At 37.5% G+C, this 12048-nt stretch overlaps 2 protein-coding genes across 2 annotated transcripts; one reads left to right on the top strand and one right to left on the bottom strand.

Annotated features, from left to right (window-relative positions):
• Nucleotides 1-1223: 1223 nt before the first annotated feature.
• On the bottom strand, nt 1224-3146 carry LOC109152114 (cytochrome P450 CYP82D47-like). The gene is made up of 2 exons (XM_019299691.1): nt 2199-3146; nt 1224-2104 (listed from the first exon to the last, which is right to left on the bottom strand). The coding sequence occupies exons 1-2, from the start codon at nt 3123-3125 to the stop codon at nt 1481-1483; spliced, it is 1551 nt and encodes a 516-aa protein (XP_019155236.1). The 5' UTR covers nt 3126-3146; the 3' UTR covers nt 1224-1480.
• A 7630-nt stretch (nt 3147-10776) lies between these two features.
• Nucleotides 10777-12030, top strand: LOC109152122 (uncharacterized mitochondrial protein AtMg00810-like). Its single transcript, XM_019299697.1, has one exon. It carries the CDS (start codon nt 10777-10779, stop codon nt 12028-12030), a length of 1254 nt encoding a protein of 417 aa, XP_019155242.1.
• Nucleotides 12031-12048: the final 18 nt, after the last annotated feature.

Genomic DNA, 12048 nt, shown 5'->3' with positions numbered 1-12048 from the left:
GAACCGAACCGAGAGCACCTACTTGTAGCACCGAGAGCACAACTCTCATTTTCCAACTGGTATAGCCACTTGGTTCGGCTAGAACCGAACCGAGAGCACCTACTTGTAGCACCGAGAGCACAACTCTCGTGCAACAGCCACCTACTCTCGTGTAGTGGTGCACCGAGAGCACAACTCTCGTGCAATAGAGTCCACGAGAAGTGCAAGGGCCGAAACTGGATGAGGTCGAAAGTTGAGACCGAACCCTGTACGCTAACGGTCAGGAACCCGAAAGTTCTGACTGTTGAGGGGATTGAATTCATCTGTTACGGAATTAATTGTCTATTAATTCCAATTTTGAATTCTGAATTCAATTCCCAGGTAGTGGCCTGCTGTTATAGCTGTTGGAAGGCAGCTTTAATGTCATTTTTAATTGCCATAATAAAGGCTATTGGCTCCTTCAACCCTATATAAGAGAGGGTAGAGGCAGTAGAGTTTTACACACAGAAACATAGAACACGAAAGTTCATTTTTTCAGCTTCAAAACCTCTCTGCTTCTACTCTTTCTTGACCTACTGTGTTCATAACCACGTCTTGCTCGCCGGATTCTTTGTTTGAATGCTCAAACACTGAGTCATAGCAAGTTTTATCCTGGGAAGCCTAGGCCACAACGCTCCTAGCATCTTTGGGAGGTGGCAAATAAGGTTTTAAGAAAAGAGTGCTCACTCGACTCTTGCAAAAACCCAACACCAAACACTAGCCACTTTTCTTCATCTTTTCTTCCCTTCTTTCCAGAAAATAGTAGTCAATTTTATTTGATTATTATTTGTTTTCCTACCAACGGTACCAACATAACATTGAAAATATTTTAACATATCACATCATATCAAATCAAATGATATCAAATAAAATAATATAATGTATAACTAAATTATTAGAATTGTACTACGGAGTATTAAAATAAGTCATGGGGTAAGCTAGCCTACCATCTTAATTGGTGTGCTGAAAAAACCTCAATTGAACTCATCAACCCACCTTGAGCCACATCGGAAACAAGATACGGCAATTTTTATTCCTTTATTTATTTATTTATTTATTACATGTGCATGTTTCTAGATAATTTCAGCAATCAGATGAGATAGATCCAGACCAGTACAGTTGAGTTACAATCAGTAACCATGAAAATTAAATCAAATGAGTCACAATCACATAAGTAAAACCAGCAGAAACTCAACCAGATCAAATAGTCGAATGTTTTTATTCCTTTAATTTATTTATTTAGTAAATGTGCACTTTACGGCTTAGGAATTCATATAAAGTAATAGAAATATATATATTTATAAAAATGCCACAGTAATAACTTTATTCCACTTTCATATATGTCAAATTACATGCACGTAGCCATATTAGATAAAATTTGCTGTCACCTATATTTGTATTCTTTTATTTCAAAAAACTCGAAACTGAATTAAAATGGCGCATTCTTTCAGGACAAAAGAATTCAGGCATAGAGATGAGAAGGTAGACGTGGGGAGAGGAAAACTTTGAGTGGAGTTGCCTTCACATTTGACAAGCCCGGAGCCTCTGTCATGTCAATTGGCTTCTCTGAAATCTTTTTGACATCAAAACCATGAACAAGACTGGCCAAGGCCAATTGCACACTTTGGAGCCCTAAAGAAATTCCGGGACAGATTCTTCTTCCACCACCAAATGGAATTAAGTTAAAATGATTACCCCGCACATCAACTTCTTTGTGCTCTGCCAGGAACCTTTCAGGTCTAAATGTGTCCGGGTCTGACCAGAACTCTGGGTCACGATGTATCATTGAAACATTAACCAATAAACGTGTACCTTTTGCGACGTAGTAGCCGTCAACCGTGCAATCCTCTATGGACTCATGCGGCAGCAAAAGAGGACCAGGAGGGTACAAACGTAACGTTTCTTTAACAAGTGCTTGAAGATAAGTGAGATTATTTATGTCTGACTCCTCTACTTGTCTTTCTTTCCCGACATGCAGATCCAGCTCACCTCGAATCTTTTCAAGGGTACCAGGATTATTTAATATTAAAGAAAGTGTCCATGTTAATGTCAGCGCAGTCGTATCGGTAGCTGCCCCCAACACAGCCTGTCACGTACAAGAGTAACAAAATTATTTTCAATGAAACCAAAACATACAAGGTAACGAATTGAAGGGGATGGGTTTTTAGACACATATATACCATGCAAGTGGCTTTGACAATTGTGTCAGGATCAAAATCTTTAGGAATATTATCCTTATTGTCACCATCGAAATGAGACAGTAAAGCATCCATGAAATCCTCTTCCTCCTTAGGTTTGGAACTTCTTTTCCTTTTATGTTCTTGCAGCCAAGCTTCCATTACCCCATCCATGTCTTTAGCTGTCTCCCTAATGGCCTTCTCATGCCCGCCGATATCCAACCATCTTAGCCACGGCACGTATTCGCCGACCGGAGTCACATCCATGAGCTCAAAGAACCTACTGATCGTCTCCGACGCCTGGCTCCCTCCGTCGTGGTAACTCAGCCCGAAAAGCATCTTTATCATGATGTCCATCACTAATTTGGGAAACCACTCTTTCATGTCCAACATTATTACATTATCCTCGGACTTGTCGCTCTTCCAACTTCCATAGATGTTTCCCATGAATGTTTTCACTCCCGACACCCGAACCCGGCCCAGCATCTCCATCCGCCGTTTGGACAGCAGCTCCAGCATGACAACCTTGCGGACATCGCGCCAGTACGGGCCGTACGGGGCGAACCCGAAGTTAGCGTAGTTGTAGCCCATTACCTCTACAGGCAAAGACTTTGGGCGGCTGGCTAGCGCTTTGTCGTTGGTGGTGAAGCATTCTTTGGCGATCCGCGAGTCGCTGACCACCAAGACTGGATGCGGGCCGAGCCTTATTCGGAATATGGGCCCGTACTTTTTCGCCATGTCCGTCAAGATTTTGAAGGTGGCCTGAGGCGAAGCGAGGAGGTGGAGATGGCCGATTATCGGCCATGCTCCGCCGGCTTCCGGTGGTTTCCGGCGAGAATCTTTGTTAAAAAAGAGGTTGCAGAGAAAGGGGAGCAGTAGAAAAGCGGTGGCCGCCAAGGCCGCTGCAATGCTTATTAGAGAGGAATCCATAGTTTATTGATATGATTTGGACGACTAAACATCATATCGTACCGTTATTATATATAGACCAAAGGAATCCCTACCCAGACAGCCAGACTGCCAATCTGTTTAACAATATGTTTCATGGAATCTGTTTATATTAAAATATAAAGTAAAAATATACATAGCAGTGCAGCCCACCGTCATACTATCATATATATTCCCTCTCTCCCATTACTTACTATTTATTGGAGTGAATTCCATTTTTGGTCCTACTGTTATAGGGGCGTTTCCAATTTCAGTCCACTTTAATTTCTTTTGCCACTTTACAACCACTGTTATTGAATATGTTCCACTTTTAGTTCACCGTTAATATTTTCGTCAAGAGGCCGTATAATCAAAGGGTATTTTGATCTTTTTATGTTTGTCTCTTCTCTTTTAATCCAGGCCCTTCGTCCTCCTCCTCCGATATTCGAAGATGGCCCTTCGAACAACGAGAATGGGAAGCCAAAGCTACATCGTTCCGTTCGTTCCAACATGGGCCGAAGAGGTTTCTTAGGTTTCAGGTTTAATTTTCTCATTTCTTTAGTCAAACATAGTCTTGGATGGGAAGAAATGTCAAAATACCCCTAGATTACACGGCCTCTGGATGAAAATACTAACGGTGGGACTAAAAGTGGAACACATTCAATAATAGTGGTTATAAAGTGGCAAAAAAAATTAAGGTGGACTAAAATTGTAAACGCCCCAATAACAGTAGGACCAACAATGGAATTCACTCTATTTATCGTCAACTCAACTCTTTCTTTTTTGTTTATTTCTATTAGTATCTTTTACTTATTTTTAAATTTAATTTTTTTGTGTTTAATAGTACTTTTCGTGTAGTTTCTAAATATATAAATTTTATATACTAATACTAAATATAATATTATAAAAAATTAAATTAAAAATAACTTCAGTCAAACCTCGTTAACCAAATCAGACACATAAAATATAATGGGACGAAGGGATATATATTATTAAAAATATAAACTCAATTCTTTATTTTTATACAACCCCACGTTTCCAAGCACGTGGTTATATATTATATATAGAACGCCAAAACTGATCCACTATCCTTTCACCTTCACTGTCATGGTAACACTTATCTTGGAAAATATAGATACTACTACAATTTTGATAGGATTTCGACAACCAAACGAATCTCTAAGCAGACTGCCAAATCACAACAATTTAGATTATTTCCATTTAAAAATATATTCAATGCATCATATACTATCTGCTTATATTAAAATATCATACTCACTAACAAAGTATCATATTATTTATTTCTTCATTATTCTTAATTTAATACAAGCACACTTTCAAAAAATACTACATCATTTGATCTATCCTATATTGTCTGTTTTCGACTAATCGAAGTAAAATTCAATAAAATAAACTAAAAATAATATATACTCCGTATTATTTTTACATGGATTGTTTCCAATAACTAATATTGTATACATTAATTTTAAAAAAAGTATACTATATATAAAAATCGGCTATTGAACAAACCAACATATATACTAATTATTATTATTATTTTTAAAAATAATTACTTATTACGTCAGCTCTCGTCGAACCAACATAATACATTGCATTTAAAAAATAATTATACATATTATATGTCCAGTTATGTATATAACCCAACGTATAATACATACATATATATATATATATATATATATATATATATATATATATATATATATATTGTAACATACGTGGGAACTGACGTTGTATGTATTTTTAACACACGTGTATACTTTAATATATTATGTGGATACTTTTTACGTCACTTTAATAATAGATACAAATTAAGAAAAATTGGACATAAAATCATATAATTATATAGTAGTGAGTACACATTCAAAAAAAATATATATATATAGTAGTGAGTACACATTAAAATATATATATATATATATATATATATATATATATATAGTAGTGAGTACTAGCTAATAAAAAATAGATGAACAAATAATTGGTTCAAGATCAATTAGGTATACACGTATTTAGAAATCTATAGACGCACATTTTACATTTTACCTTCTCTATTCGTCTTCTATATAGAAATCGTGAACAATTTTAAAGTCGAAATTTATATTATTCACTTGGACATGTTTGGTAAAATGGCTGTTAGTTGATAGCCGTTAGCTGTTAGCTGATTGTAGTAATTAGAAGGTATAAATAGTTGATAACCTTAGCTGATTGTAGAAAAGTGTTTGGTAAATTAGCTGTTAGCTGATAGCTGTTTGGTATAATTTCTTTTCTCAACAAGCTAATTGAAAAAGTCGCTTGGAGTAACTTTTTGAACATTAGCCTTTTGGAGTTGTAAAAAGCTAATTAACTAAACATTTATATTAATATTTTAATTAAATCAAATAATTAATAGTGATCAAATAAGCCAAAATTGATTTATAGATCAATTTTTTACCAAACAGGGCCATTAGGAAAAGGTGGGAATTGAAAAAACAAAATAGTTAACATGCATGCACGCTACCATTTCTTTTAGAAGAATTTGTTAAAAGTTCTGGAATCGATTACTTGTTGGCCGACATATACTATAATATTTCAAAATAAAATTTGAATATTCTGTTTCTGTGATCTATCCTACAAGACACATCTGTTATGCATGCAGGTCACCTCGACTATTTCAAATTAAAATGTGGGCGGGCGCAAACAAAACTGTCCAAATAAATGTAGAACGCCACAACTGTACTGGTCCTTTAACCTTCACTGCCACTGTAACACATAGATTGGAAAATACAGATACTACTACAATTTTATTTTCCAATAAGTCCCGCCACGCACTATTGAAAATTATGGAATTTTCGACCATTTGAAAGTAATCTAGGTTTTTCCAGATACCAAAAAGTGGTCAGAAATAGCAACAAAGATTTTTCCGGATACCAAAAATGGTCGGAACAAGGATTTTGACTTGATTTAAGATCAGTTTCAGGTGGTCGGAAATATCATAATTTCCAGTAGTCACGCTGCCTTAAAATTACTTTGCAATTGATAGGAGACGTGTTATTGTTTTATTACCAATTTAGTTCAATAAGGGTTAGCCACTCAACTCATATCCATTTTGCATCTATTCGTTTTGAATTACATATTTTTAAATTAATATGAATGAGTGTAGTACTTGATTTTGTGTATGTGTACGTGTATTTTTTGTATTTTTTTTGGTTGAATTGAGTTGGCCGGAGTATCCACTGCTGTCTTTTCACCACAATGCATGCAATTAAATAGTTTGTCACATTGTGCATAAACCTTTTTTAAACAGTGGCTACATATTATATACCAAGTGTTTTTGTTGTCAAGGTTGATGTTGATTTTGCTTTTAATCCAAGCAGGTTGAGTCTATAAAATGAAATGAATTGTAAATTTATATTAGTTCTAATATATTTAAATGATGCACAGAATAAATATTTTACATATAGGACCAATGAATGATGTAACGATGGCTATTTTTGAAATTTCTTCATTTTTCTGAATTTGTAAGATTGATTGCAGCATTGTTGTAGTCTCGACATCTCTTCAATGCATCAAAGTATTTCACGATGTTCTATTGTCCTACATTGACATTTTTAATAACGAGTTTTAAATGTAACTACGTAAAATAATGATTTAATTACCATTTACATATTATTATTAATATAAAGCATACCAGTTCTTTAGGTGTTCTACTCGAGGTACTTTTGGTTCAACCATTATTGTCGTTGTTGAGACAAATAATTTTGGGAGTTTGTCAATGACAATTGCTATCAATAGAGGATGATGATAAATAATTCGAAATATATGATTACAATAGATATTGTTATAATGATATAGTAAAAAATTAACTTACAAATTTATTTAGAAGTTTTCATGCATTGATAAAATTCTGAGAATAATGTGTAAACATGTTCAATTGGAGCCAGTGAGGTGTAAACATTGTCAATTCTTAGGACAATGGTCCTACCATTTAGAATCCATGTGTAGTTGTATTTCTGATAAACAACTTTGTAGTTAGGTCGCGTAAGTCTAACAATGATGTAAGACAATTTTGACCAATAAAAGAATAATAGTACAATATTTGAAAAGTAATGTACAATTGTACCATTATAGAAATATACACAAAAAATATTAATACCATAATGATCTAAATCATTCCTAATAATGCAAAAGTATAATTGAAATATTGAATATTGTTTTAAATAATCAAAAGAAGATTAATTAAAAGGAAAAAAAAAAACAAAAAAGTTTAACCTAATTTTTTTAAATGCAAGAAGATGATTTTCAAGCTAAGGTTCATTATTTGTAATCTTTGATACTCAACTTTGAATGTTATGTATTTAATCAGGCTAATCATTTGACCAAAGTATTGAAGATATTGAAGAAGACGACGACGTGAAGGGCAGCATGGTCAAGTCAACACCATAAGCAAGGGTGTTGTCGTCTTTTCCTCCTCTCCTCAAACGGTTATAACCACCTTTGCCACCTCTTTTATTTCTCGCCAAAAGCTAAGCTTGCTCTGTATATATACTCTGATGCTTTCCCCTTTGAAAGGTTAATGAAACAATCTACCAGTTTTTCCGTTCTACCATCTTCTATGAATCAACACACACAGAGCTCTTATCCCTGAAATCCAATATGGTATCAGAGCGTCGATACGGTAGCTACGCCGCTGCACTCAACGCCTCCGGCGATTCCAATCCGCCACCTTCGATCAACCAGAACACGACGCAGGGAACTCCAGAAGCTGAGCGACAGAGAAGCTCCGTTCCGCAGAGGAACATGGACGATTTGGAGAATCCGCTATACCTAAACGTCAATGAGAATCCAAATGCAGTGATGGTGAGTCCTCCGCTATCAGGAAGCGCAAACTATGCTTCGTGGCGGATCTCCATGCAAGTGGCGTTGGAGGTCAAAAACAAGTGGGGTTTGATTGACGGAACCCTAGCACCGCCGGAGAGAACTCATCCGCAATTCGCTGCTTGGAGGAGATGTAACTTGATCGTATGCTCTTGGATCCTAAAATCTGTCACCGCATCGATCGCGCAGAGCATCATGCATATGGACAGAGCTAAAGATATCTGGAACGATCTCAAGAGACGCTTCTCTCAACACGATGCGCATAGAATTTCCTTCTTGCAGAACGACATCTCCAATCTGAAGCAAGGACACATGAGTGTTAACGACTACTATACAAAATGTTGGATCCTCTGGGAAGAGATGAACGCACTGTGACCCCTTCCAATCTGCAAATGTGAGCCGAGGTGCTCTTGCAACCTCCTTGACAAGATTAGGCGAGATCGAGAAGTCGATCAAATCATTCGATTCCTCCAGGGGTTAAATGAAGATTACAACACTCTTAAATCCAGAGTGTTGGTGTTGGATCCCTTACCTGATTTACACAAAGTATTTGTGATGGCCGAAAAGTTCGAAAGACAACTAACCATCACAAATATGACCATGGCAAATCCAGAGATGATGCAGATTAATGCTATTCAAAACAGGCAGAATACTGTAGAAGATTTGAATGCTGTTGTGAACTTCTCAAATGGAAAAAGGGTGATGAACTCACAAGGTGGTAACAAGAACAATGCTAAGTGTATTTTTTGCGGTATGACGGGGCATACCATCGAAAAATGCTACAAGAAGCATAGCTACCCACTGGGGTGGGTGCCAGGCTTCAAGTCAATGGTTGATTGAACTACTGAGAAAAATCCAAACAACTCCAGTTCAGAGCAAATTCGAAGCCTCATATCTCTCCTCCAAAGTCAGATAATGCAGAATCAACCCCTTTCTACTGCAGCAGCAACTCTTGTTCCAAGATTCAATCAAGAAACCTCAAGCAATGAAGGCAAGTATGTTAATCACATGAGCATTAATTCTGCTATATTAGATTCAAGTGCTTGGATTGTCGACTCTGGAGCCACTGATCATATAGTGTGCTATCTTGGTTTCTTTGATAAATACCAATCTGTGAATGGAGCAAAAGTAAATCTGCCTAATGGGAACTATGCTGCTATTGAACATGTTGACAGTATAAGATTGAACAATGGTATTTGTTTGAAGGATGCTCTACACATCCCTTCTTTCAAATTTAATATCATCTCGGTTAACAGATTATTACAGAATTCTTCTCACTCTTTGCTGTTTGATTATGGTCAATGTCTTCTTCGGGAGGACCATGGGAGAATGATTGGCTTTGCTAAGGAACGAAATGGACTCTACCTGCTGAATGAACCTCCAAGAAATAACACTAATGATTGTAATGCTTTTGATATGCAGTGTAATAGCATTGAATTGTGGCATCAAAGATTGAGACATTTCCATGTAAATAAGATGCATCTTATTGACAATATTCCTATTTCTAATTAAAAGAATTTGGTTTGCCACACCTGTCACCTTGCCAAACATAGAAGATCCCCTTTCCCTATAAGCAATTCTATTTCAGCAGCATGCTTTGATCTTGTTCACATGGACATCTGGGGTCCCTTTCAAGTGAGATCACTGGGTGGGGAAATATACTTCTTACCTATCGTTGATGACTATTCCAGATATACTTGGCTGAGATTAATGAAGAACAAGGCTGAGACACGTGAATGCATAAGGAATTTCCATAAGATGGTACTCACTCAATTTGGGATGGCCATCAAGACTCTGCGAAGTGATAATGGTCTTGAATTCAAGATGGATGACTTCTTTAACAATAATGGTATGATCCATCAGAAGACATGCATACACACACCCCAGCAAAACGCCATAGTGGAACGTAAACACCAACATATACTAGCAGTTGCTCGTGCTCTCAGATTTCAAGCCAATCTTTCTCTGCAGTTCTGGGGGCACTGTTTCATCAACGCTGTTTACCTCATAAATAGGCTTCCTTCAACCACTATTGGATGGTCAAACCCTCATCAAAGGTTATATGGAAAGAGTCCAGACATCAACAATCTCAAAACCTTCGGATGCCTATGTTATGCAGCCATCATATCTCCTTCTCGTCACAAGATGGCACCCCAGAGTAGAAGGTGTATTTTTATTGGAATTCCGATGGGAGTAAAAGGGTACCTGTTATATGACCCTCTTGATAACTCAACATTCATATCTCATGATGTTATCTTTTATGAAGACAAATTCCCAATGGCTCAGACAAAGGAAGCGGATTCACACATTGTGCCTCCTTCCCTACTTAACATTCCAGTGACAGAACATGAAGGCCACAATTTTCAATTAATTGGGGATGATGAATCCCATGTGCAAGCAGAATCACCAACCGTGCATGCACATATACACCATGCAAATGATGATAGTAACACTGGGGAATCTCTTCTACACCTCAGTCTCAACTTCAGCCATGACAACAATGAGGACATCCATAACAACAATGAGGACAGCCATGATAGTGTGGCCACTGAATCTTGTAGCACAAATAATGAAGATACTAACAGCCCCAGAGCTTCAATTCAACATTCACCCAGTCCTAATTTGCAGCCAAGAAGGTCCACTAGACAACGCCAACCGTCTAGCAGGTTAGATGGTTACTACTACGACAATGTTATGCAAAACAGAACTTCCCCCCCACAGCTTGTCAAAGGTGATTAGTTATGACAATCTTGGAGATTCACACAAAAAATTCTCCATGGCCGTGACTTCCTTCTCCGAGCCACGTACCTACAAACAGGCAGTGCAACACGAATGTTGGAGAAACGCCATGAATGCTGAAATCTTGGCTCTGCAAGAAAACAACACATGGGAACTTACTGATTTACCAGCTGGAAAGGAACCCATTGGCTGCAAATGGGTTTACAAGGTGAAGTTAAAGGCAGACGGCACATTTGAACGGTGCAAGGCGAGATTAGTTGCAAAAGGGTATACTCAACAGCTTGGCATTGATTACCTCGAAACCTTTTCTCCGGTGGCTAGACTGACCACCATTCACATCTTCATTAGTGTGGCTGTCTCCAATTCTTGGCACATCCATCAATTGGATATAAATAATGTTTTCATCCATGGGGATCTCAATGAGGAAGTCTATATGATACTACCACCCGGCTTCGACAGTAAGAAGCCGAACCAAGTATGCAAGCTGTTGAGATCCTTATATGGATTAAAACAAGCAAGCCGACAATGGAATGCCAAGCTAACTTCTGCTCTTCTTCATGATGGATTCAAACAGTCTACTGCTGACCCCTCATTATTTACAAAAGGTGATGATATCACATACTTCATAGCATTGCTGGTATATGTTGACGACATATTGGTTACTATTGCAAATATGGAGCTCATTCAGAGCCTCAAGAATATGCTGGACACTGCCTTCAAAATCAAAGACTTAGGCTCTCTAGGATACTTTCTGGGAATTGAAGTTCACAAAGAAAGAAATGGTTTGAGCTTATGTCAACGCAAGTATGCTCTAGAAATTCTAGAGGAAGCCGGATTCTTGGATAGTAAGCCATCAACCACACCCATGGTCCAAGGCATGAAACTGATATCTAATGAAGGTAATCATCTTCTAGATGCTAGTATATATAGAAGGTTAATCGGGAGGTTATTATATCTCACTGCCACTCGCCCAGACATTGCCTTTGCTGTTCAACAACTGAGCCAACATGTAAATACCCGTACCGACACACATCTAACTGCCGCACACATCGTATTAAGATACATAAAGGGGTCACCAGGGAAAGGGTTGTTCTACACTACAGATTCTAACTTGCAACTCAAAGCTTTTTCGGATTCAGACTGGGCAGCATGCTCAGAAATCCAAAAATCAGTAACTGGATATTGTGTGTTCCTTGGATCATCTCTCATCTCATGGCGAGCCAAGAAACAAGCAACGGTCTCCCGGTCGAGCTCTGAAGCGGAGTACCGTGCGTTAGCATCAACTGTATGAGGTACAATGGCTAACATA

The sequence above is a fragment of the Ipomoea nil genome, unplaced genomic scaffold (assembly GCF_001879475.1).
Source record: "Ipomoea nil cultivar Tokyo-kokei standard unplaced genomic scaffold, Asagao_1.1 scaffold2387, whole genome shotgun sequence".
Taxonomy (NCBI): domain Eukaryota; kingdom Viridiplantae; phylum Streptophyta; class Magnoliopsida; order Solanales; family Convolvulaceae; genus Ipomoea; species Ipomoea nil.
This window is presented reverse-complemented; position numbering and strand designations above follow the sequence as displayed.